The 27672-nt window shown below is 43.9% G+C and overlaps 1 protein-coding gene across 5 annotated transcripts in view; it reads right to left on the bottom strand.

The window, feature by feature from the left end:
- LOC147430509 (DNA primase) overlaps positions 1-22033 on the bottom strand; it is a 60061-nt gene extending 38028 nt beyond the window's left edge. For 2 of the 5 annotated variants that reach the window (XM_086494415.1, XM_086494416.1), the window contains exons 1-6: positions 21857-22032; positions 21477-21557; positions 21195-21387; positions 20947-21099; positions 20751-20802; positions 20351-20525 (exon numbers count right to left, since the gene is read on the bottom strand). In XM_086494415.1, the coding sequence (XP_086350541.1) occupies positions 20351-20525; positions 20751-20802; positions 20947-21099; positions 21195-21387; positions 21477-21557; positions 21857-21926 (724 nt within the window). In that variant the 5' untranslated portion in view covers positions 21927-22032. Of the gene's footprint in view, positions 1-20350; positions 20526-20750; positions 20803-20946; positions 21100-21194; positions 21388-21476; positions 21558-21856 lie in introns of all 5 variants that reach the window. The other 3 variants (XM_086494419.1, XM_086494417.1, XM_086494418.1) reach the window with 3 other exon arrangements.
- Between the last annotated feature and the right edge of the window lie 5639 nt (positions 22034-27672).

The raw sequence follows: 27672 nt of genomic DNA, 5'->3' as shown, positions 1-27672 counted from the left end.
CCGCCAGACAATGGTGGTCTAGCCTACGGGCCAACGGTGAAGCTCCACGAACATGGAAAGCTTCAAGAGCTTCTGTAAGGATTCTAGTCGCTAATCCTTAATTAAGTACTTAAACTCATGATTAAGACTTAAGAAACTGAAACTGAACTTAGAACAAGACTTAGAAGACTCTGTGTTTCATTGATTGATTGTGTGATACAAGGGCTCCTTATATAGGAGACGAAGAGACATAAATGAAAAGACACGTCTCTTGGTGAAGAGACACGACTTTAGACGTAAAGACACATCCCGAAGAGCTGCAACCATTGGGCAAAGAGTCGCACTGTAGAGCAAAGGGGTGTGACCAGTCGTCAAAGGAGTGTGGCTTTTGGCGAAGAGACACGTCCTTTGGGTGAAGGGGTGTGACCATCCAAGCGCAGGGGTCCTCCTTGGCATGGCACTTCGCGTATCTGCAACTAGGAGTAGATGTATTGCTGTTAACATAGTCACAATCGTGACATTCCCTCCCTCTTTAAATAAAACCGAGGGTAGTTGAAGAAATTCCGGGAGGAGGAAATGTATTGTTGTTGTGCTTCTACATCCAAAGCTCTTTTTGTTAATTCCAACGTCATGGCACTATTATTGACCATGACTATTTTGCCAAACTGAAAACTGATCATATCTACAACTTGATAAGTGCCTTTGTCAAAGTCATTTGTAACTTCGAGCTTTGTCCAAGAAAAGATTGAATCTGTATCTGCTTCGAGTGAGCTTATTGGTAAACTGACTTGAGTTTTCTGTTGAATGATGACCATTGGTTGGAAATCTGTAAGGTATTTCATTGGTTTGTCCTGAACAGTAAGATCCTCCTGAAGTGATGTCGTAGACTGAGACAGAGTAGTGTTTGGAGGTATATCCATCAGTAAAGGTTTATCACTAGAACAATTCGTGTCAAAGGATTCATTTGCAGCGACTAAAGTCGTGCTGCAAGAGTCTGCATCTGCTTTATCCTTTGCATCAGTGAAGGTAAGGACTGGAGTCTTCAAGCTTGATATCTGTTTAGAGACAAAGACTGTATTCTGCAAGGGCGGTGATGAGGCGACTTTTTCCGCCTGGATCACGGCCATATAAGGGGTTATGTGCTTGTCCGTTGTCACACAAGAATTGAAATCTTTTGAATCTTCAGCTTTCTCAGCGGGTATTAAGGCTTCCAGAGTAGGAGAAGCATGGCATGGCTCGCAAGGGGGAACTTGTCCAGCGTTGCGGCGTTCACGACTGAGTACTTGACTAGGGTCGGAAATATGTGCCACTATGTGAGCCCACTTCGAAGAGGTTGAATGCTCTTCAAGGGGAGATCTTCTGAAAGCTTCATGTTGCTGCTTTTGCCAATGATCATTTTGAGGTTGAGGCTTGTTATAACAGTCATGCTGCAAAGAATGTTGCTTCTGAGCATGTTGTTGCTCAAGCAAAGTGAGTTTGTGTTGGGTTGTCTCTAAAGAAATATGCTGAGGGTGAGACTTAGATTGTTGAGAAACCGTCGAAAACTGTTTGATACCAAAAGGTTGTTGCAATTGTCGCCGGATAGCCTCCAATTTCATTGTAAGTGAGGAGATGTCTTGTTCCAAGGCGGCTACCCGATGCTTCCACAATGAGAGGTGAGAGTCCATACTCGAGCATGAACCGTAGATGAAAAGGAAGGCTTTGCTCGGACGATGGGTCTTATTTGTTTTATTGTAAGGTTCTTTTAATGGTTGCACATGGATTGTAATTCTTGTGTATAAATTTTGGGGTAGGCCAGCCAAGTTTGGCCGGTCACTTTGGGTTTAATAAATTTGGGGGTTTTTTTTTTTAATTGATAAGGTGTGTTGGCATTGGCTTTTTAAAAAATTGGGGGTTTTCACATGGGGTTATAAAAAATTTGGGTAGTGGGCGGCCACTCAAGGCAAGTGAACTTTGGGCGGCCCCTTAATGAGTTAATTTGGGCGGCCACTTAAACTTTAGAATAGGCAAATTTGCCCAGCGTCAAAATAAGGTTGCCATCGTTAAAATCTGCCCAGCGTAAGAACAAAGAGCACCGCTGTCCAACTAGCGTAAAAATTACAGGGGCCAGCGTGAAAAATTCTGCCGCTTGGAGAATTTAAGCCAGCGAAAGGTTTTAATTTCAGCCAGCGATTCAATATTTCTGATGTGGGTTGCCGCTTGGAGAGGTGTCGCTTGGGGAATGTTGCGATGCGAAGGGATTCCAGCGAAAGGGTGCAATTCAGCCCGTATGTGCAGAAATTCCGCCAAAGGGTGCGCACACCCAGCACACCAAGGGGTACTCAATTGAAGAGGTACACACTGGCACTTGAAAAGGCACACTCTTTCGCATTGACCCATGCACCATCACGAGCATGACCGGTACGGGTACACACAACCATGTTGTTGTCTCTAGTCTTATGTAGTGTGTATTATACTAGAACATAAGTAAACTTAGGTTACCTCATACGCGTAGTAGAAGTACACCATCTTTCCTCTGCGGCCATACAACACACGAGGTGAGTGTCGCGGGTAGGGTCGGCAACGGCGAGGCTAGGTAGACGCCAAGTCCAAAGGGCCGGGAAAAAAATTTGCTCTGATATCACTATGAGGATTCTAGTCGCTAATCCTTAATTAAGTACTTAAACTCATGATTAAGACTTAAGAAACTGAAACTGAACTTAGAACAAGACTTAGAAGACTCTGTGTTTCATTGATTGATTGTGTGATACAAGGGCTCCTTATATAGGAGACGAAGAGACATAAATGAAAAGACACGTCTCTTGGTGAAGAGACACGACTTTAGACGTAAAGACACGTCCTTTTGGCGAAGAGCTGCAACCATTGGGCGAAGAGTCGCACTGTAGAGCAAAGGGGTGTGACCAGTCATCGAAGGAGTGTGGCTTTTGGCGAAGAGACACGTCCTTTGGGTGAAGGGGTGTGACCATCCAAGCGCAGGGGTCCCCCTTGGCATGGCACTTCGCGTATCTGTAACTAGGAGTAGATGTATTGCTGTTAACATAGTCACAATCGTGACAGCTTCCATTATGAAGAGTTTTTGGCCACCGATGCCAAAGACAAAGTACTCACCGAATGGCGAAGCTTGAAGCTCTCTCCCTATGAATCCATCCACAAATATGTAGACAAGTTTTGGGACCTACAACTCAAAGCCACTGTCTTCAAAAAGTTGGATTTTGGAGAGCAAAAGCAGCAATTTTGTGCAGGCTTAACCGAAGAAATGGCGGAGTATGTCAACTCCCAAAGGCCACGCACCATATCGGCGGTAATACATCATACTATGGTGGCCTCTTGAATCAATTTCCAAGCAGGGGCTAAGAGGAATTCTAAGCCCCCTGAAAACAAGGGTTCCAATGAGCCTAAGGAGAAGGACAATGTCCAAAAGTCTCCTAAGGGCAATTCCAACAAAGCTAAGGAGAAGGGAGTTTACAAAGGCAAAAATAAACTCTCTCCTGAAGAGCTTGAACGTTATCGCAAGGATAACCGGTGTTTCAAGTGCGGCGAACAAGGGCATGCGTACCGCGCTTGTCCCCAAAAGAACACCTTCCATGATCTTCCTAGAGCTACCTTGGTCGAAATCCAAGAGGAGGAAACTCACCACAAAGGATCTCCTCAATGCCATGCTTGGGGAAAGGTAAGAAAACATGATGCTTTTATTCTCTTTGACCCCTGTTCTACTCATAATTTTATATCTATAGAGTTGGCCACCAAGCTAAGCATACAAACCTACGAGATGGGAGATGTCCTACCCGCAGACAGTTCTTTCAAGGGGCAAGAAGCTTCAGTCACTCCCTTAATCGGGAAATTAAGGCTCCATGTCCAAAGCTATGTGGACAAAGAGGACTTCATTATCTCTCCTCTCAAGCATGAGGATGTAATCCTAGGGGTACCATGGTTTGATCGCATGGCTGCCAATGTTAAATTCCCTGAAAGGAAAATCTCCTTTAAGTTCAGGGAAAAAGATATGTATATAGATGCTAAGGAAATGGGTAATACTATACCCATTGTATATACACAAGCTTTCAACAAGTCAATAAAGAGCTCTATTTCCGAGGTCCATGATTTTTGTTAAAGAATCTCAAAATGAACCTAATGTTTTAGCGAAAGAAAATATACACAATCAAAAGGAATTAGAGTTATCCAATTTTCTCAAGGGGTTTCAAGATGTCTTTATTGACGACATCCCTTGTGAGCTACCTCCTAAACGAGGCAATGATGACCATGCAATTGAACTTCTTCCAAGAAGTTCACCGCCTAACAAACCTCCTTATAGAGTTTCTCAAGCTCAACAAGAGGAGATTATACGGCAAGTGCATGAGTTAGTTAAGAAGGGCATGGTTAGGCCTAGCTCATCTTCATTTTGTTCTCCTGTGCTACTAGTGCAAAAGAAAGACAGCACATATCGTATGTGTGTCGACTATAGAGCACTAAATAGGATCACTATCAAAAATAGGTTTCCCATTCCGAGGGTAGAAGACCTATTTTTGATAAGCTACAAGGGTCCACCTACTTCAGTAGGATTGACCTAAAAAGTGGCTATCATCAAATAAGGATAGTTGATCAAGACATTGTAAAGACCGCATTTCGCATTACGTTTGGTCTTTACGAATACATTGTCATGCCTTTTGGCTTGACCAATGCACCAGCCACATTCAACCGCTTGATGGAGAAGCTATTCAGGCCTCACCGAACCTTTACCAGAGTGTTCTTTGATGATATCATCATCTACTCTAATTCATTAGACGAACACAAGCGACACCTCCAGGTAATACTTCAAGTTCTAAGAGAGAATAAACTTTATGTTAATCGAAAGAAAAGTGAATTTTTCTTACAAGAGAATCAATATTTAGGTCACATTATCTCTCAAGATGGCATCCGAATGGATCCATCAAAGTTAGAGGTAATAAAAGGATGGCCTAAACCAAGGAATCTTCATGAGTTAAGAAGCTTTATAGGTATGTGCGCATACTATAGACGCTTCATAGGAAAGTTCTCACTAATAGAAGGACCATTACATGACCTAACAAAGAAAAACGTTAGGTACACATGGTCTGCCAAGGAGAACAAGGCTTTCGAAAAGCTTAAAGAAAAGCTTATCTCTCAACCTGTGCTTACACTACCGGATCTCTCAAAGCCATTTGAGGTCCAATGTGATGCTTGTGGTGATTGCCTTGGAGCTGTTTTGCTTCAAGAAGGGCATGCCATAGGCTATGAAAGTCGAAGGCTCGACCCTGTTGAGCAAGCTCTAAGTATATATGAAAAGGAACTCCTTGCAGTTCTACATGCCTTAGACTCATGGAAGCACTATTTATTGGGGACTCATTTCATTCTACGAACGGATCACCAAAGTCTTAAGTACTTTATGATGCAGACCAAGCTCTCCGACAAACAAATGAGGTGGACAAATTTTCTTTTGCAATTTCATTTTCATATTGCTCACATTGCTGGCAAGCATAATCAAGTAGCCGATGCACTCTCAAGACGGCCGAGAGTAAATGCGGTTTCCATAGCAACTCACAATGATCTATCTTCTATGACATTGTACATACTTCCACGGGAAAAGCATCTTTTGAGGTAATTGAGGGAAGATCAAAAAGTCCCTTGCTACTGAAGGTACACGGGAAGAACTTCGCTGCAGATGAGTATAGCCGAGACCTACAAGAATCTTTCCAAAAGATTAGGGATGCTATCTCTATCTCACAACAAAGGCAAAAGGTTGCTGCTGACAAGCACAAAAGAGCCCAAGCCTTTAAAGAAAATGATTGGGTCTTACTCAAATTTCCCAAGGCTCGCTTAAGGCACACGACGGACAAGAATCCTACGGGACACCAAAAGTACTATGCTAAGTTAGCAAAAAGGTACTATGGTCCCTTCTAGATTCTTAGGCCAATCAATGAGATGGCCTATCAACTCAAGTTGCCCAATCATTAGCTCATACACAATGCTTTCCATGTGAGCCTACTAAAGCCTTACAAAGGAGAGCCACCTCAAGAACCAACTATTGAAGACCCACCGGAGATCAAGGACCAAGAAGAGGTGCTGCAGTCCGAGTCTATTCTCTGACATGAAGACAAGGTACTAAGAGGCGGTAAGACTATCCGACGATATCTTATCAAGTTTAAGAATTATCCTTTTGAAGATGCTAGATGGATGCAAGGCATACAATTAAAGGATAACCTAAACCTTGTCAATGCTTACAATGCTTCCCAAGAGTAAGCAAATGTACAAATGTTAAAAATGAACAAAATTTTTGTCTTATAAGACTCTCTTTTTCTTTAATGTGCACAAAAATGTGGTACGCATGCTTAGATCAAGTTTGCGGAGACGACGTCTCCCGAACACTAAGTAGAGCTTGTCACTCTACTATGGAAGATGATAGAGCTAATGTGTAGATATGCTTGCAGCAACCTCAGGCTCTCAAGCGCCAAATGGACTAGTCATCCATTGTAGAATGATGTCGTAGGGTAACATAGGGATCCTCTACCAGCTAGGAAAAAGGACTAATGAATATGCTTTATCTTCTCTACCCCATAGTCGAGGACGACTATGATTTCAAGAGAGAGGTAATGTCATAATAATCATATCTAATTCTCCTAAATGATTTTCTCATGTTAAACTGATCATTTAATCTAGGGAAGTGCCAGAGGAGGAAAAGCTAGAATATTGGTTAAGCTAGCAGACCGGCCACAATAGGGATCCAAAGGGGGGGCCATCTGCAAAAGAGCAATGTGCAACAATGGGCTTAAAAGATCCTAAGGTTCAGCCCATTAAGACTTCCAAAATGCTAAGGATCCAAAATTCAAAGGTTGTGTCCAAAGGCCAAACACAAGGAAAATTGGATGCTTAGTGTGTGTCACAAAAAGTCTTTGTCAATCCCTACATAGGAGGGGGCGAGCCTTGCAAGTAGGAGATGAGAGAGAAACTCACACACACACACAAGCTCCCTTTACACAAAGGGAATGAGGGACACATGTCAGCTCCCTAGCCCAGATGCCCACAAGGTGTACCCAATTCCTATTGGATGGCCTTGGAGGTGGACCAATGAGAATTAGGCTAGAGTAAATCTAGTTTAATTAATTTAAAAACACTTAATAAAAGAACCAATAAGAATTAAACTCTCTAGAAGACTATTGGACAGTCTCCCAAAAGACCAATGAGCATTCAACAGCCCAATGGCTTGCCTGATTCCTATTGGCAAGGAGGCAAAGGGGTCCAATGAGAGTTTAGTTGAATTAAATAATTACCTAAAGCTCTCACAAAAGGGGAAAGGAGGACACATGTCAGAAGGCTATCACTTATGCTGCTTAATTACCATTGGCTAAGCCTGGGGAGGTGTAATAGGATGCTAACAAGAGCAAATAGCAAGAGGGGTCGACCAAGAGAAAGAGAGAGAGAGAGAGGGGGCTGATTTTCGCAAGGCATTATCACACACACACTCACACAATCTCTTGTGTGAAGTAAAGAAGACTCTCTCTCCTTCTCAAGCTTTAATGGAAAGCTTACCACCTACTCCAAGCTTGTGAGAAGGGAGGCCTACACCAACAACTCTTGGCTTTGTGATGCAAATCCAACAAAGAGCCAAGCTTCAATGTATGCTCATCTCCTCTACCATGCTAATTACTAAGCTAAGCTATGCTAATATGAATGATTATGTGAGGAGATGTACATCTTTCTCATAAGAATACTCCTTCCTCTCAATCTACTGTCATACTCTGCTAGCTCTCATCATCTTCAAAGGTGTGTGAGGTCTTGGGTCTGAGACCGTGAGGGAATTGATGTTGTGTTTGATAAGTGTTTTGCGTAGTGCATGAAGTTTCCATCTTCATTGCACTAGCTAGTATTGAAGGAACACAAGAAATTGTATTGTAAAATGTCTCTCTTGATGGGAGAAACCATAATACAAAGCCTTTTGGAGGGGGGACCGGCTCCATGCAAATCCAGTCCTCAACTGTTGTCAATTGCTTGATTTCTCTCTCTTTTGAAGTATTGTTCATGCTATCTAACTAGGTGTTATGCTTTTTGTTGCTCTCTCTACCCAAGCACTCTTGTTAATCTCATTAGGAATCTATTCTAATGAAATGCTCACTATGTTCATGCTATTTTCCGCTACACACAAGTTACTAGGCCATTAAATGTTACATCACTCTTCGACGGGGAAGGCGCCGTTTGAGATAATTGAACGTGCTCGGAAGGTTCCACCCTTTCTCAACACTAAGGACAATTTTTGAAGCCGACCAGTACACGAGGGACTTGGACACTGCTTTTGCCAAGGTCCCGGAGGCTTTAGCGAAATATCAAGAACGATATAAGAAGACAGCATATCGAAATCGACGAGATTTGAAATTAAAGAAGACGATTGGGTGCTCTTATGTTTTGAGAAGCCATGCCCAAGGAAACGAAAGGGAAAGGAGCGGCTTTTTACAAAGCTTAGCATGAGGTATTATGACCCTTTCCAGATTAAAGAAAAGATAAATGATGTCTCCTTTCCATTCAAGCTGCCCGATACTTGGAAGATTCACAATGCATTCCATGTGAGTCTCTTGAAACCTTTTAAAGGTGATGTGTCAGTTCATGGGGAGCCTGATGAGCAACCCGGAGTGGAAAAAACCGAGGAAATACTCGTTCCAGAACAGAATTTGGCACACAAGGGAAGAAAGATGAAACGTAAAGTTATTCGGCGGTTCTTGGTTCAATTCAAGAACTATCCGACATTGGATGAGAAGTGGATGGAGGATGACCTAGCAGATACTCCTCAGATTTTGGACCTTTACCTTGAAGCATTCGGTTTAGCATAGTCTACTCCGATAGAACCCCGAACTCAGCAAGGGTGAATCTGGTGCAACGGGTTTTCACAAGTGGGGAGTCATTCCGCTCCTTTGTCAACGCATTACCTCGATTTTGAATAAGGTCATTGATGTCCCCTTTAGGTTTCAGAGATACTAATGGGCTGACCAATATTCTGTTATACGACTTTATGAAACAGAATTCACGAAAATAAATATGAAATCTGGTTTCACGGGATGTAGTATTTGTGGAAGATTCTGTTCAGCCCTTGCTGTCCTGTACTAGAGACAGTAGTATAAGCTCACTGGACATTTATGAGACTTTGTTGCCTCTTTTCGGTGGTAAAAATACGAATGTAAGTTCCAATGAGGCAAATGTACAGCCTATGGGGGTTTCTGAAAATGTTACAGATCAGCCTATTACTGATGCAGATGTATATGATGTACTTGATGAGGAAAGGGCTGAAAATGAGCAGGCTAGAGGTATGCCAAAATGGCTGGTGCACACTTTTCGTGACAGTAAATTGGATGCACCTTTGTTTAGTCGTACTCGTTCAGGCTCTCGCCATGCATCTTATGCATCAGATTGTTATGCTTTGGTTGTGTCTAGCTTACATGATGTTGAGGAGCCTCTATCTTTTGATCAAGCACAAAATTCAAAAAATTAAATAGCTGCCATGCGATCAGAATATGATGCACTTATAGAAAATGACACATGGATTTTATGTGATTTGGCTCCTGGCAAAAAGACCATTGGTACGAAGTGGGTTTACAAGTTGAAATGCAAGCCGGATGGTGAGATCGATCGCCATAAGGCTCGACTTGTTGCAAAGAGTTATGCACAGCAAAAAGGCATAGATTATGAAGAGACCTTTGCTCCCACTTGTCGTATGACTACTGTGCGTTTTCTATGTGCATTGGCAGCTCATTTTGGTTGGGATGTACATCAATCAGACATTGTTATTGCTTTCTTGAATGGTGACATATTTGAGGAAGTTTATGTAACGCAGCCTCGCGGTTTTGTTAAGAAAGGACAAGAGGACAAAGTGTGCAAATGTAACAAGGCTTTGTATGGGTTGAAGCAATCTCCTCGTGCTTGGTATGAGAAAGCTGACACTCATTTGGTCAAACAAGGCTTTCGTAACAGTCCAACAGAAAGCACATTGTATGTAAAGCGTGAGGGTGATGTACTTCTCATTGTTCTTTATGTAGATGATTTGCTGATCATTGGACCAAATGAGAGACATATTGCTGAATTTAAGGCTGATTTGAATACTACTTTCAAGATGAAAGATTTGGGGTTGTTGCATCATTATTTGGGCATATAGTTTAAGCAGTGTGATGGTGGTATTGCCTTGTGTCAAAAAAGTTACATAGAGACATTGCTATGTAAGTTTGGACTTGAGGATTGCAAACCTATTGCCACTACCATGGAAACACGTTTGAAGTTAAGTCTACATGATGTTGGCGATCCTGCTGATGTCACTCTTTACCAAACTGTTGTTGGCTGCCTCATTTATGTATGCAGCACGAGGCCAGATATTCAGTTTGCAGTCTCACAAGTCACCAGATTTATGCATAGCCCAGGGTCTAAGCATTGGCAGGCTGTCAATAGGATTTTTCGCTACCTTAGTGGCACTTTACATCTTGGCTTGTTTTATCCTAAGGAGGGATCATTGCCGATTGATTTACATGCTTTTTCGGACTCATTTTAGGCTGGTTGTTTTGACACGCGAGTGTCCACAAGTGGTTTTTGTTTCATGCTTGGCAGTTCATGTATATCATGGTTGAGCAAGAAGCAACCTATTGTGGCCACTTCGAGTTGTGAGGCTGAGTACAAGGCAGTCTTCACAACTACGGTTGAGTGTGTATGGCTCAGACCCCTTATGGCTGATTTGGGTGTTGGACAGGACAGAGAGTGTATTATTGGTGTGTAATGGAAAGATAAGTTAACCATAGTTACAGGGGACGGGGCCTAGGGTCGAGGAACGGCCGAAACTGGAGGGCCGAGGACGCAAGGAAACGATCGGAAAATCATCCGATCGGCGGGGTCGCACATTGCCGGACCGGGGATGGCTGGGGACGGCCGGGCAAAAAATTCAAATTTTGAAAAAAAAAAGAAAGAGTTTTCAACGTTTATTTGCAACCAACGTTCACATTTTTTGGGGGGTTTGGCCCTTGGGAGGCTATAAAAGCACCCTTGGGCCTCATCTTCTCTCAAGCTCTCCTCTCTACGGTCTACCGTCTACACTCTACACTCTACACTCTACGCCGTCTACGGTCTACCTACAAGCGCTCAAGCTCTACCCTTGAGTCTCCACTCTCTCCCTCTTCTACCCTCTCAACTTTGAAGCTCTCCTCTACTCTCTCTCCACACAAGCTCTCCTCTAAGCTATTAGCTCTACTCTTTCTCCACCATCATGTCATCTCAAGCTAACTCCACTTCTCAAGCCGGCTTTTCTCGAAGGAGGACCGCCGTGCAAACATGGTCGTAGTGGGATGAAGTCGACTCTAGCACGCGTGGTAAAGGTGGCGGTGCAAGACCATGGACGTGCAAGCTATGCCCGTACAAGAGGAGTGGTGCAAACAAAGTGCGAGCCCATCTTCTTCATGAATCCGATCACGAGGTGAAGTTTTGCCCTCGAATATCTCCCGAGAAGAGGTTGGAGCTTCTTGAGAAGCTCATGGTGTATGAGGTCACGGAAGCGGCCAAGAGGGTCCGTTTTGTTGCCGTTGATCCCTCCGCCACGGCAACACCACGAGAGCAAAGGGAAGCCAACCTTGACGACACCTCTCGAGCGTTCAAGACAAATGCATCTACACCGTCCTCTTCCGTTGCACATCGCAAAAGCACCCTCAACGAAAATTGGAATCCTAAATTGAAGGAAGAGGTGGATAGGTCAGTTGCCCAATTCTTCTTCCACGACCACATTGCCTTCCATGCTTCGTAGTGAGTTTCCCTTGGCATATGCACATTGCAATCTCCCATTTTGTATTCATTATAGGGTCTCGATTCTTGACTCTCCATACTAACACAACATGCTCTATCTTGTCATGAATTTCACCCACCATTGGTGGCGCCTCTCAAATTGTCTCCTTTGTGCTCAACCATCAAAAAGTGCGACATGAGTTCTCAAAGAGGAGCCACTTGTCATTGCTCAAATATTCAGAGACAAGATTTGCATTCAATTGGCTTATGCTAGGCCGCTTGTCTACATGTGGCGGAGCCTTAAGGGGCCTCTTTCTCAGTGATGAGTTCCAGGCCATGTCGGAGTCTACATCAGCAACAGGATTAAAATGCCGAGAATGGGCCGACGACGCCACTTGGTGGAAGGAGGTGAAGACTCTTGACGCCATGGTCAAGCCTATTCTACACCTACTTCGAGTTGTGGATGGCTTGCAGCCATGCATTGGCAAAGTCTACGAAGCCATGGATCGGATGATAGAGATACTTGAGAAGCTTGTGCCTGACCCTGTTCAGTATGCGGAGATTCATGGCTTGTGTGAGTTGAGGTGGAATGGATACTACCCTCCATTTCATGCGGCAGCTTACGTGCTTGACCCTGAGTTTCAGGGAAGGCGTCAAGAGACCGACAAGGAGGTGAGCAAAGGATGGTGGCTTGCATTGGAGCGCCTTGAGCCTAGCAGTGACACTGGCGCAAGATTAGAGACGAGCTACTCAACTACAGGCAAAAGAAGGGCTCCTATGGATGTGTAGATGCACAAGTTGATCGCAACAAGATTGGCTCGGTTTTGTGGTGGGAGGATTATGGAGGAGATGGCCCACATTTGCAGTGCTTGGCTGTTCGTGTCCTTAGCCAAGCATGTACCACTAGTTGCTTGAAGCAACTATGGAGTGTGTGCAGCCACATTGCCTCTAAGAAGAGGAATCGCCTTGGGGTCGAGAGGGCCAATGATTTGGTTTTTGTGAGCGCTAACTTGCTCATGCTTGCCAAGAGGTCACACACAAGGCAAATCCCTTCACTGAGTGGGAGATGGCACAAGAGAATCCATCTATGGCCGATACACTTTTGGAGGAGCTAGAGGAGGACTTCCAGCCTCAATGCGAGCCTCGCGAAGCCTCATATGTCGCTGACGACCTCGACTACGACGACGATATGGAGATTCACCAAGCAAACACTTCTTGAGTTTGATGATCATTGATCACTCTCGAGTCTAGAGTCTACCTACTCCCTAGCCCTGTGTACTTTTTGTGATCCTTGAGGCTTGTCCTAAGTCCTTTTCGAGCCCTTGTGACATGCGCTTTTCATTTTGTATCCGTCGATGTTTTTGCGTCTGAGTGACTCGTGCTCTTTGGTCTATTTTGTGTAAATTTGTGGTCAAAGTGATGCTCTATGCGTGTGGCATGTGTGTAGGTAAAAAAATGCCAAAAAAAACCTTTTTTTTTTTGCCGTTCAGAGCCCCGTCCCCGTTTCCTGACTTTTGCCGTCCCGTCCCTGTTCCGTCCCCGTCCCCGTCCCCGTCCTCGTTCCCGACCCCAACCCGCCGTCCCATGTAACTATGAAGTTAACCCTAGATTGTGGAGGTATATACAATGCATGGGAGAAAAAACCTCCTAGTGAGGGAAAAAATATCCCGGTGGTCCTAAGTGTGTTCACACACATCACTACCACATGAATATGGTAACAAATACCGAAAGGGACGCCAAAGTTTGGGGCCAATACTCTCTGGTGTGGAATTCCGCCACTCCGTGTCACGTGTGCTCTCTCTCTTTCAGTTTCAGTTGTTATTGAAGTGCTAAAAGTCTGTTCAATATGTTCTTCTCTATTGGCACGTGGTGTCTATCTTGTGACACCAAGAGTAAATCACAAATTATGGAAACCAATATTAAACCAGAGTCAAACAATTCTCAAATTGGCACAAAGACAGATACAATCTAATTCAAACAAATTTCAAAAAGTACTTTCTCAAACAAAGTTCAAAAGGTATCTAAAAATAAAGCAATTAGAAAATTCATTCATTGTTCGTACAATTGAACTTTAAAGACAATTGGTTGGTCCTTCTGCATCAAGGTGATTGTTCGGTTTTGGATCTGGCGTATTGCATCATTCTTGTCCTACACCAATAGACCCAGCTTCATGATGTGAAAATCGGCTTTTCCTTGGTATCCTTGGATAGTTATCGAAAGCATCAATGAGCGGTACACCTTCTGAGGTTGCCCCATGGCTAGGTTGGCTTCAAGCTCTCCAACTTGTGAATCATAATCAAAATTCATCTACTTGAGGTATTCGGGATGAATGAAATTCTTGGTAGCTCCTAGGTCAGAGAAGATCAAGGCTTGCAAGCCGTTGATTTTGCCATACGCTCTGCACAATTCAATTGAACTTTCAAGATTAATGCCATAAATATCAAGCATAAGCCCATTGGCAGGTCTAGCTCTCTTTAGCCGAAGGCGTCCTTGGTGATCTATCTGCTCTCAGAGCTGGTGTAAGGTGCAGCGGAATGAATGTTGTATTTTCTCAAGATTAGTGATCTTTATTGCTCAAGCTTCCCTTTAGTTCTTAGGGAAAGAGAGAGCTTTCCATCTTATGGAGAGTGCTATGATCACGAACAAAGTGAGTGGATATTGTGCGTGCAAGTGAATGAGATTGAGAGAAGTAGAGAGAAGAGATACGACACCCGAGAGGTTGTAAAACCCTCCTCCGAAGGCCCCACTCTCGTCGGCGAGAGTAGTCTACTTTGATTGCATAAAGGTGTACAATGCGTATGCAATGGACTGATGCAATGGGACTATGCCGATGACGACGACGGTGATGACGACGACGACTTGATGGCTGAAATCTGAGATCCTCTAATCGCTGAATTCGGGGACTGTTTTGGTGGCTGAAAATGACTGTTTTGGCTTCGTTTTTATGGCTGAAAATGGGGGAACATCTGTAACCGATTGGGGGCTGATCTGCTACTGAGTCATAGGCTGAAAACTACGAGAATCCAACTACTGAATTCTGTGTTTTTGCTACTCCTGAGCTGGCGTTTTTGACAAGGCTGAAAAAATGTTGAATCTGCAAGTGATGCTGGCGTTTTTGTCAAGGCTGAAAAATACTTGCTGGGATGTATCTGCTGAGGTTGGAAAACGCCAAGCGAGAGGACTTGTAGGCGATGGCTTGCTGGGAGGAAACGCCAAAGGGAAGGAGTGGATGGCGAGGGTCTACTGCTGGGGGGGGTACTGCTGAGAAGTTGCCTGTTGAGCGGGAAGCTCTTGCTACCTCTTCTCCAAAAAGTGCTAACTTGGATTTGCTTATATATTAACTTAGCAAAATTGCCCTATCTACTTTTGTTGGAAAGTCACTTAAAAATAATAAGTGAAAATAACCAAAAATAGGAAAGTAAACGGGTTGGGATGTGTCACGTGACATCCCCTCCTTTTCAAAGTGAGGTACTGGTACCGAACTGTATGGCGTCGAGAGAGATCGCCAACAGCATCCGGAATCCTGGAAGGGACTCTTCGTCGGCCCACTCTGCTGTGTGGGTCGTGCGGTACTTGAACTTCATAAACGTCTGCAACGCTTGCTTCTTTGGGCTGCGCCGAAAGCGACAAAATCTTTTGAATCTCCTTCGATGTTTCAACTTTGTCTAGAGTCTTGCTTCTTTCGTCTTCAAGAATCTCCATGGCTGAAAATTCATGAAACAACCTCCAACACAAAACCATGAACATACCCATTCCATGTAAAGTGAAGGAAAAAAATCTGTCTTCTCTAAAGAGTGTGTATGCAATGTAGATGAACATAGAGACGGAGTGACAACCCGTTCATCAAACACATGCAAACAATGAGGTCGAATCTTTTCTATTTGATCGAAATCACTCAATTGTGGCAAATCACAATGGAAATGCCCATGCTTGGTACTCATACAATCATGTGCTCGTTCAGAAACTGTCATGCCAAGGAAGAGACATGGAATGTGACTTCCTGACATACAAACTTTTCAACTTTTCATGCACAATCCGGATACATTCGTGCTCATCCATGAGAGAAACGTGCTCAACATACACTATGTCATGCCTAGGAAAAGGGATCACATAACGATGCTGACTAAAATACAAGAAACCTTCATGAATGAAACACTCCAACAATGCGTGCGTATCAATCATGCGAAAACATAACACTTCCTGTGAGGGTTCTTGGGACCAAGGCTCGAGAGCCAAGATCACTTCTTCTTGAATGATCAAATCGTCTTATGGGGGTTCTTTGGACCTCGACTCGAAAGCCAAGATCGGATCTTCGTGATTGATCGAATCTATAACGAGGTTAGTTTCGCTAGGAAAAGCATCAACGAACACATCATCAATCACATCATCTTCGTGCAAGTCCTCATGCTTGTCTTTGTCATCCAAATCATCATGCAAATCATTATCATTCAAATCATCATCATGCTTCAAACACAATCATGCAAATCCTGTGTATCATGCTGTAGAGAAAGAGAGACTGAGAGAATCTCCTTATCCCGAATCCTTTCGATCTTGTCCTGCATATTAGCAATGAGAGATGAAGAAGGAGAAGTATCCACTCCATGAAAGACAGCAAGAGAATCATTGTCGGCATTGAGAGTTATAGTGTTAGTCTCCCAATCAACGAGAGGGTTTATTTCACGAAACCATTTCATGCCTAAAATCATACCATATCCTGAGAGAGGAGAAACAACAAATCTTCTAGTGAAGGCAGTCTGTTGGATTGCAAACACATCAAGGCATTCCTCGGTGATGAGAGCGTCCATACCATGACAAGAGCCAAAGACCTCGATAGGAGATCTCAGACTAACTTCGAGGCGGGCTCTCTCAACAAGAGAGGGACTGATCACATCATGCATACTACCTGGGTCAAACAATATGACAAAACGGTGCCCCAACGTACGACCATAACATTTAATGAGTGAATCATCAATGGGAGGGTCCTGAGAAACTTTGGGCACAATCGTGTTATCATTCATTGCATTGACAGATGTAGTGGGTATTGTGGGTTCTTTAGATTCATTCAATTCAAGCTTAGGACATGTTCTTTTTATGTGACCCTTAATGTGACAATGAAAACAACGACCTTCCTTAGAATAAGTACTTTGTTCTTCTGAAGTGATGTATCCTCCTACAATTCCTTGTGCTACTTTTTCATCTGGAGTAAGCTTAGGTTTAGCAAGTGTGTTAGCCTTACCCTTAGATTCATTGGAAGAATTCTTTGATGAGATACTGTTGGAAGATTGGTTAGAAGAGTTATCATTCTTACCATTCTTACCGTTCTGCAGGTTCTGAGAAGTCTGCGAGGTACTTGTGGAAGTCTTGTTCTCCTTAGGCTTTCCTTTGTTGTGCTTCATCTCGTAAGCGAGAGCAATTGCTACTGCTTTGTTGAGATCGATTGGATCGAGTACCTCGACATCATACTTGATATACTCGTCCAATCCGTAAAGAAATGCCTCCTTGCGCTTCGCATCTGATTTGCGTAATTGAGTGCCGAGCTGCAAAACACGATTAGAGAAAGACATAACCGGCATACCGTTTTGCTTGAGAGCTCTGATACCAATGTAAGGTGCAACGGAATGAATGTTGTATTTTCTCAAGATTAGTGATCTTTATTGCTCAGGGTTCCTTTTAGTTCTTAGGAAAAGAGAGAGCTTTCCGTCTTATGGAGAGTGCTATGATCACGAACAAAGTGAGTGGATATTGTGCGTGCAAGTGAATGAGACTGAGAGAAGGAGAGAGACGAGATACGACACCCGAGAGGTTGTTAAACCCTTCCTCCGAAGCCCCACTCTCGTCGGCGAGAGTGGTCTACTTTGATTGCACAAAGGTGTACAATGCATATGCAATGGACTGATGCAATGGGACTATGCCGATGACGACGACGGTGATGACGACGACGACTTGATGGCTGAAATCTGAGATCCTCTAATCGCTGAATTCGGGGACTGTTTTGGTGGCTGAAAATGACTGTTTTGGTTGCGTTTTTATGGCTGAAAATGGGGGAACATCTGTAACCGATTGGGGGCTGATCTGCTACTGAGTCATAGGCTGAAAACTACGAGAATCCAACTGCTGAATTTTGCGTTTTTGCTACTGCTGAGCTGGCGTTTTTGACAAGGCTGAAAAAATGCTGAATCTGCAAGTGATGCTGGCGTTTTTGTCAAGGCTGAAAAATACTTGTTGGGATGTATCTGCTGAGGTTGGAAAACGCCAGGCAAGAGGACTTGTAGGCGATGGCTTGCTGGGAGGAAACGCCAAAGGGAAGGAGTGGATGGCGAGGGTCTACTGCTGAGGGGGGGTACTTCTGAGAAGTTGCCTGTGGAGCGGGAAGCTCTTGCTGTCTCTTCTCCAGAAAGTGTTAACTTGGGTTTGCTTATATATTAACTTAGCAAAATTGCCCTATCTACTTTTGTTGGAAAGTCACTTAAAAATAATAAGTGAAAATAACCAAAAATATGAAAATAGGCTAAATGCACTGGAAAATTCCCCTAACTGATGCTAATGGATTCTGATGGGAATTCCGATGATCATGCTGTGTGCAACCGGAGGATATGCATCTAAGCTAAGTGACTGGGCATGAACGGTCTACGAATAGACTCACAAAAGTGCCAGATCACTACTAATCTAAACTGACTTGACTGACTGGAACCCTGCTATGGTGTAGCTTGTCCACGGACACATAGGGTTGGGATGTGTCACGTGACAGCTGGAGGTTGCTCTAAGAATGTTGGCTCGTTGAGGACAAGAATTGTAAGTATGCCCTGTTTGAAAACATTCAAAGCATCAAGCTTCTTGTAATAGGGTTTTGCCTTGACGCTATGTCGAACGAGTCCTTTGAGATTGACTTTCACAAGATTCTCGAGGATTTGTTCATTGTTGCCGAGAATTCTGATCGGAAGTGAATGTTGAACTTTGCTCAAGATGAGTGCTCCGAACTGTGCTCAAGGGTTCCTTTCACTTACAGAAGGGAGAGCCTTCCGTTTCTTTAGTGAGAGAGTGCAATGATCACAAACAAAGTGAATGACACTGTGAATGAAGGTGTTGAGACTGAGAGAGAGAGAGAGAGAGAGAGAGAGATATGACACCAGACGGTTGTCAAACCCTCCTCCAAGGGCCCCCCTCTCTATGGCAAGAGAGGTCTATGCTATTGATTGCACAAATCTGGTACAATGGTCTAGATTGCAATGGACTTGCCAACGATGTCAACGACAATGATGATGACGAGAACAACTGAAATCTGAAAACGCTAGGGCTGAAATCTGCAAATCTACTAACTACTGAATTCTTACACTGTGTCGGTGAGGACGGCGATGGCGGCGATGATGCACTGAAAACGTAGATATTAAAATTTGCGAACAGCAAGCTGAATCTAAAAACGCTAGCTGAACTGACGGTATGGCGAGGATCTGCTGCAGGTAGATGAGATCTGCAAGGCTAGGGATGGGATCTACTATGTCTATGTGCTGAAAACTAAAAACACTGATGCAATGGTTGATATGACGCCGAAAAACTCCAAAACGCTAGCAAGGTCTACAATTGGGAAAACGCCAAGGACTCTGTAGCAAAAACGCTGGTATGATCTGCTATCTGCTAACGCCAGGGCTGATCTGGTACTGCTGAAAACGCAAGGCTGAAATTGTAGCCAGAACGCTATCTTGTTCTGCTGGTGGCTGAAAACGCTAGGCCTCCTACCGGTCTTGCTGAGAAGGTGCACTGTAAGTTGGTGGACGCCAGAAAGTGCTAGCGCTAGGTTCCTTTTATAGAACTTAACAAATTTGCCTGACCCAGTTTCCCAACAAAGTCACTTATTAATAATAAGTGAAAAATGGATAAAATAGGAAAAATGGTTTCTGTGCACTGTAAAATGCTCATGATGGGTACTGACTGTCATGTTGATGATCATGTTGTATGCAACCAGAGGACATGCAACTACTCTAAGTGCCTCGACATGCACGGCCTACGGATAGGCTCACAAAGGTGCCAGAACACTTCCTAAGCTAACCTGAACCCTAGACCTGAAGTAGCTTGTCCACATGCACATAGGGTTAGATGTGCACGTGACACATGATCCATAAGCTCTTGCATTGTCAATACTTGTTTAGACGAGAAGTATTCATGTAAAGGTGATGGCAATCCGATGGTATATCGCTCGCATCGGTCCTCCAAGGGAATCATCTTGAAGAAAGACACCGGAGACATGTTAAGCACCTTGCTGACCTAAAGAAGTGCACAGGTGGCTGCTTCAGAAAGAACCTAAACCACATGCACCCACCCCCTCTGCTACCAGGCCCCAAAAAAATGGGTTAACACATTGTGGCGGCCCAAAAAGAAGAGGAGACACTGTGTAGCAGTCCAAAATAATTTCTTCATTTATGCCCGTTCCCTATCGAAACATCCTATGAAATACAATAGAAAATTATGATCATCCTGAGAGAACTAATAAATATAAAACATTAAGAACAAGCAAACTGCTGAAAAGACTTTGTTACCAGCTGAAGGGCGAAGAGAGATTTAGATTCTGTTTTGTTACAAACATCAGAATTGTTTTTGCAACAGCCACAGAAACGTGGTTGGCACTAACCTTCAGTTGTTGAGTCTAGCTCTACAGTCCATGATGGATCATATTCCAGAGAGTAAATATTATGAAGAGCTTCAGCAATCTGTGACAACAATAGGTCAACAAGGACGTTTCCATCTAGCCCACCATTTGCTTTACGGTCAAACTCCAAGTCGAAATAAAGATGGCATGGAGAGCCCTGCACGACATATTGAGAATCAAAAATTAAGCAAGAAGACAACGTTAGTAATCCTCAAGCTCTTGCATATACCATACCGAAACTAATATCCTCAAACAGACAAATTATAAATGCAGGTTACAACACTGATAGGGAAGGGATCCGATCCCTTTAACTTAAGCTCAGCAATAACATCATGGAAAAAAGGCCCTCACTAAAATTTTGTGATACCAGATGAACTCCTACCTCAGTTATTATCTCATAATGATGGCGATGGTCTTGAGGAATCAATTCGTACCTGCAAAGAGCAAGTACAAGAGGAAGGGCTCCTTTGCAAAGTGACTTAATGACACACCATACCAAACATTGCATTCTCTTGTAAACATTTAATTCGAGTGTGAAAGACTGTGATGCCATAGGCAACCATTAGAATCCCACTAACCTGCACCAAAACTCTTTATATGTCGTTGCTAGAAACCTTCGTTGCCCACTAAAATGATCTTGGTATACAAATAAAGCTAAATCTTTGCTTCCATGGCTTTGTACGAATTGCATGGCTTGATCTTGCTTCCCAAAAGTAGCCCAAATTGCATTTCTGACAGCCAACACATTCATCATGAAAGCATTCATGGTAGAAAAATTCTTGTAGACGAGTGGAAAGATGGAAACTGGTTATCATCAAAGACTTGCCTTGATGTATAGTAACCCTCTGATGCCAAGTCTCTTCGAATTTCATGGAGCAACCGCAATACTTGTGGTGGTCGTTTAGAACATTTGCCGACTGGAGATCCATAGAAGACTCCTGGACTCACTTCCTTTGTAAGGGAGTTTGACGTTAGATTTTTTAAATCTGGAGTAACAAATTCATCTGCAAAGTAGATTTCTGTTTCACGATGTAAAGTTCAAACATAAATGAGGAAACAACGCTGAATTATTGCCAAAGGTACCACATAGTAGATTTTCTAAGCAAACCTTTGTAGTCATGACCTGAATCTGATGCTGCTTTTCGTAATGGTGTTTTTGGGCTTCTAGATGCCAGGCTTGATTTAACACCTACAGCAAAGGAACACCAAAAGTAAATATTGCGGTTAGAGAACACCTTTGCCTTGATTCTGTGTAAAGAAACAGCAAAAACGGTCACATTGGCATGATTGCGATTATGCATTGCATGTATGCTGCTGATCCAGAGTGTGTTGTTTGAAACTGCATTTTTCCTGCGAACCTTGATAGTAAATCGAGAAACATCCGCCTGGACGTCTATGGTAGTAACACAAAGAGATACCTGCGAGGCCGTTGCAGGAACGCACAGAGAGAGAGAGAGAGAGAGAGAGAGAGAGAGAGAGAGAGATTACGTGGAGAGAGACCCCGATGGAGGCAATGCAGGAGGCGGTCCGCCACAACCATCGGATCCTCGCTTTCCATGGCGGAAGCTTGCTAGATAGCTCGGTCTGGCGCCATTTTCGTTTCAAACATGCGTTGCAACAGTGGGAAGTGACGTGTCTCATAGGCCTAGAGAGGATATTCGAATTTCCATTGAAGGCTCAGTTCAGACTGAACGAAAGCAGGGTGTGCACTCAAAGCCTTTTCCGCGGCAAGCCTCGGGACTAAGAGGCACGGGCATGGGAGGGTGGGATATACGGCGGGGGCATTGTGGGTCGTAGATCCCAGTGATAGCGCCGAAAGTAATCTAGGGTACATGTTACGTAATCTAAGGTACCCCAGTAACATGGGTACCCTAGATTACTTTCGGCGACCACCGCTGTGCATACATGTTTTAAGTAAATTAGGGCCCCCACGTTTCAGACTGCGCGCATGGGGAAGTGGTTAGGACATGCGCCTCTCATGGGTGAGGTCACGGGTTCAAACCCCACACCCACAAAATGGGGTACCTTAAATTATTTTTGTAATCTAGGGTACCCACATTCCAGATCTATGGCTCACAATGCCCCCACCGTAGATCCCACCCTCCCATGCCCGTGCCACTTAGACCTAAGGCGCGGCAAGCTATTTATGATTTCACACCACATGAAGCATTGAAGAACAGCTTCAGCCATAAATTGACAGCTCTCAAGTAGGGGTACCCGACTGGAGAAAATTAAGAAAAAAACGGAATCGAGGAGGATGCGTTCAGAGGGGAGGTGAAGCTATGTGGGCGAACCATTGACGATGATGCACAATAGCTGATGCGAGGCGTCAGTGAGGCGAGAGGCAGCAAACGACAGAGGTACGGGCATGAGGGGTCACGCATATGGGAGCTGAGGGTTGTTTATCTTTTTTCTTATTTAAAGGTTCCACCTTTTTGGTTGTCAGGACAAGGGCAAAGCCAGTGAGTCACGGACTACGGCCAAGGGCCAAGCTAGGCAATGTGGACAAGGGATCCATTTAGGGCAAGAAGCTAGGAGCCTGCCTTTATAATGGGAGGTTGGGAGGAGGATCTCAAGGTCTATCTACCCTAGGTCTTATACTGGTATCAAGAGCCACTCTTTGGGACACAAAGGTGTGGAGAGTTGCACACTTTTTTGCATGTCATGCAAGACAAGGGAAGCCGAACAGCGGGTATGGCCACTTAGCAAGGAGCGTCGAACACTCTTGCACCCGCGGGATCTGCCCCTATCGAGGGGAGTGAGAAGAGGCGAGGAAGGCCAAATCGAGCCCGCTCGAGCTCGGCAGGTGCACGCGGACGAGCTGGGCAGAACCCATCGCAGGGACCGAAGTGGTGGAGCAACAAAGCACTTGGTCTCTCTCTCTTTCTCCCTCTTGCTTGCAGTCGAATCCACTGCCGCCATCGCTAAGCCTTGCAAATCGTTGGCCTCATCGTATTGGGCTGCCCAAAGTTTTAGGGCAAACCCAAATTAAAACATCAGGGCATGTGCCCATGGTGGTCGCAGCCTTCGAAGGCGCACTCGGCCACCATCGGCAAAGGGTAGGGTAATCAGCAGTCGACAATTCCTTGCGTAAAGCAATCAGCAGTCGACAATTCCTTACGTAAAGTTTGACAATTTCGAAATTTGGTCCATTGGCGACAGTGTCCATAGAGCCAATTGCACTAAAGAATTCACCACTTGCAATCAAATCGATTACAACGTGTCCAAGCAGGGTACGTGCACGGGTGGGACTTACGGGTTGACAAAGCTTTTACGAACCCAGTAATTAGCACGTCTAATTCTCGTTGTTTGCGGTGCATACTACAACTACGAGTTTGTTTTTCAAATCAAGGTATTCTTCTTTCTCTTTCTTACACTGCACGGTGTTGCCATGGATTTAGATATCATTATGACCTTCAATTTCGAGCATCATACGCCTGATCCTTCCCATGATGACTCGCTACCAGATACTCTCACAGAGGGTGCCCGTGACGCTATGGGAGGTGATGATGCTTATGAATTACTCGATATTCAAGAATTTCGCGCACTTCAGACACGCATCTTAGGAAATTTTGCATCTTTAATGAAAATGTCACTAAATTATCCACGTTAGTGATACAATTTATGCAGCAGCAGGCCAAGGGCCCTGTTGACACACACACATGCATGAGAACGCTGCCAATCAGGGGCAAGGCCCTTCTGATCATGGACACGTTCCATCTCCGGACTCTTTGCACTCTCTCACTGCAAAGGAGGTGGACGAGTTGTTGAAAAACACCAAACCACCAACATTTAAGGGAGAGGACCGAGATCGCAATAAGGATGCAGTGAATATCTTTCTCAACAAGTGGGATGGAATTCACGCCTTACGGCGTACTCCGGATGCAATCAGAGCACTGCAGACAAGTCTGACTTTGGAAGGCAAGGCCTACAAATGGTGGATGTCTCTCAAGGAGAAGAATATCATACCACAGAGTTCAGCAACCTTTGAGGCTATGTTTCGAAAAGAATTTCTACCTACAAACGAGGCATATCAAAATTGGACGATTTGGGACACGTGTTCCATGTGCCAACACCCATCATTGCTTGAATATAACTCTCACTATCGGAATGTTAACCTCGAGTTGGAAGGACTAGACACCTTTCAGTAAGTACGTGGGTTATCCATGGTCTTACACCCGAGCTTAGAGAAGCACGTCAAGACTCAGGACCCTAAAACGCTTGAGGAGGCCATAGTGAAAGCACACATTTATGATGATCCATATGAAAATAAATCACATAATAATCACGTGCCTGCTAATACACATGGTAATACACACACAGTATGGGCACAATAAAAGGAAATTTATAGTAACCAATTCTGAACCATCTAAAAAACCCAAGGGGTCTCATGGTCCTCTCTCTCCTGAGGACCATGAGTCCTCTCTCTCCTGAGGACTTTGATAAGGCTAAAAAAGAGAAGTTATGCTTTCAATGCTTAGGAAGCAACCATGGAAAAAAGGATTGTCCCAAGGGGGAATCTACTGCTCACGGTAAGGAGAAAGCGGTGCACATGGTGAGCTGTTGCCTCTTGAGTTTTCTTCACGATTCTCTACAGTGGAAGTAACACACACCGAGGTGGTGCATGAATGTTGTATCATAGCTTGCATGTGACAACAGACCTTCGGTCCACATGAGTTACTGCGTATGCATAGATCTCTTCAAGGGCACAAGGTGTGCATCTTGGTAGATGATGGTGCTACTCACAATTCCATTAACTATGGATTAGTGAAAAAACTCCAATTGCCCCAAACCCCGAGTTCCCACCGCTGCAAGGTAACAATGATGAATGGTTATGATGCCGAAATATGGGATACTCAAGTCAGAGCCGTACCGTTGGAAATACAAGGCTATTCCACATCCTTGGATTTTCAGGTTATGAATATGGAGAGGGCATATATGGTACTTGGTAGGGAACGGTTGCATAACCTAGGACCATCACTAAAGCGTAGCTACGAGCACAACAGCTTGATGTTTGAATCCCATTGCGCACACGTGTTGTTGTTAGGAGAGAAGGATGTGCCTTCGTCACCATTGATATGTACAGCAGAGCTTATGCAGCTTGTTTCTGATAATGAAATAAAGTTTTCTTGTGTTAACTCATTATGTCATTTTCTTTCCAATGAATCTGTTGAACATTCCTCAGCGCCGCATGCTTCTCTCTCATCTCTTCCACCAATGGCTACTTCTCAACAAGCAAAGGTTGCTAGTGACTTAAACAATTTATTAAAGGAATTTCATGATGTTTTTCCTAATGATTTGCCATCAGGATTAATGCCGGCACGATTGGTGCAACATAGCATCGACATGGTTGGAGGCAATAAACCAATAAGTAAACCACCCTACACAATGAGTTATTCTGAAGCTGTTGAGGTGGAACGTCAGCTTGCTGACTATCTTAGCAGAGTGTTTATTCAACCCAGTTCTTCACCGTGGGCTTCTCCTATCCTATTAGTGAAGAAAAAGGATGGTAGTATGCGCATGTGTGTAGACTACTGTGGATTAAATGCGAGTACCGTTAAGAACAAGTACCTATTGCCACACGTGGATGAGTTGTTCGACAAGCTCACTCATGCTCGTATTTTTACGAAAATAGACTTGCGGTCGGGTTATCACCAAATACGTATTTGACTTGCTGATATACCCAAAACTGCATTCCAAACAAGGTTTGGACACTACGAGTTTTTTGTTATGCCTTTTGGGTTAACCAATCGGCCCGCAACATTCATGACACTTATAGATAGTGTCTTGAAACCGTACTTGGGCAAATTTGTTATCATTTTTCTCAATGACATTCTAGTATACAGTGCTTCTGAGGAAGAACACTTACAACATCTGAGGCAGGTGTTTGAATTGGTATGAACAAATCAATTATATGCCAAAGAGTCCAAATGTGATTTTTTGAAGGAGGAAATTCACTATCTTGGGCATGTTATCTCAGCGATTGGGCTACACATGGATCAATCCAAAGTGGATACCATTCGGCGGTGGCCTTCTCCTAAAAATCTGGAAGAGTTACAGATTTTCTTAGGATTTGTTGGTTTTTATTGAAGGTTTGTTAAAAACTATGCTAATATTGTTGTTCCCGTGACAAACCAACTGAAGGCAAAGGCAATACCTTCCAGTGGGGGGCCGCTCAGCAGCATAGTTTTGATACACTCAAGGATGCATTAGTTACAGCTCCTACTCCAGCCATTGTAGATCCTTTGAAACCGTTCGTTTTGGAAACGTATGCCAGTAATCGTGCTATTGGAGCAGTCCTGTTACAAGAAGGGAGGCCAATTGCATTTGAAAGGAAGAAGCTTGATTCAGCACAGTTGAATTATTCTGCTTATGAACGCGAACTCTATGCAATAGTGTCTGCCTTGAAGACATGGAGACATTACTTGTATGGAGCTCAATTTGAGATTGTTTTTGACCATGAAAACATTAAATGGTTTACACAACAAACTGACTTGAAGGGTCGAAAAGCCAGGTGGGCTGAGATCCTTCAGGAGTATGACGCCAAGCTCCAGTATCGTAAAGGACGATACAATGTGGTGGCTGATGCTCTTAGTCGTATGCATGAGATCAATTCTCGTTTGTTCACGGAACTTCACAGTGAATACTTGGATTCTCTGAAGGGCTCGTATGAGCATGATGACGCATATTCCAAAGGGTAGAGCCATGTGCAAATGACGGATCCTTCTCACTCCAATGCTGATGAACTACATTGATGGAAGAATTTCACCATCGACAATGGGTGTCATTAAATATCTAATATTTAACTAACCCAAATGATTTTCTCATATTAAACTGATCATTTAATCTGGGATAATAAGAATATAGACTCTGTGCTTACGGATCTATCTCAACACGGGGCCAATGGTAAAGGGGCCCAAATGAGAGATGGTCTGTCAAAGAGCAAGGTTAACTAATGGAGCTTAAAAGACCTTAGGGTTAGCTTCATTAAAGACCTCCAATGGTTAGCGTTAAAAGTCCTTTGACCTTAGGCAAGCTAGGGCTGAGCTTGAGGTGGGAACCCGACCTAAACTTGTCTTTGACCTTAAGCAAGCTAGGGCTGAGCTTGAGGTGGGAACCCGACCTAAACTTGTCTTTGACCTTAGGCAAGCTAGGGCTGAGCTTAAGATGGGAACCCGGCCTAAACATGCCTTTGACCTTAGGCAAGCTAGGGCTGTGAGCTTGAGGTGGGAACTCCACCTAATGTGCTTGTCATGCTTGATGACTAAGGTACTTGAGGTACTTGTCATACTTAACGAGGACGT

Source organism: Adiantum capillus-veneris, chromosome 21, assembly GCF_014529385.1.
Source record: "Adiantum capillus-veneris isolate H3 chromosome 21, ASM1452938v2, whole genome shotgun sequence".
NCBI lineage: Eukaryota > Viridiplantae > Streptophyta > Polypodiopsida > Polypodiales > Pteridaceae > Adiantum > Adiantum capillus-veneris.
The sequence above is the reverse complement of the archived record's forward strand: the minus strand, read 5'-3'. Positions and strand labels throughout refer to the sequence as shown.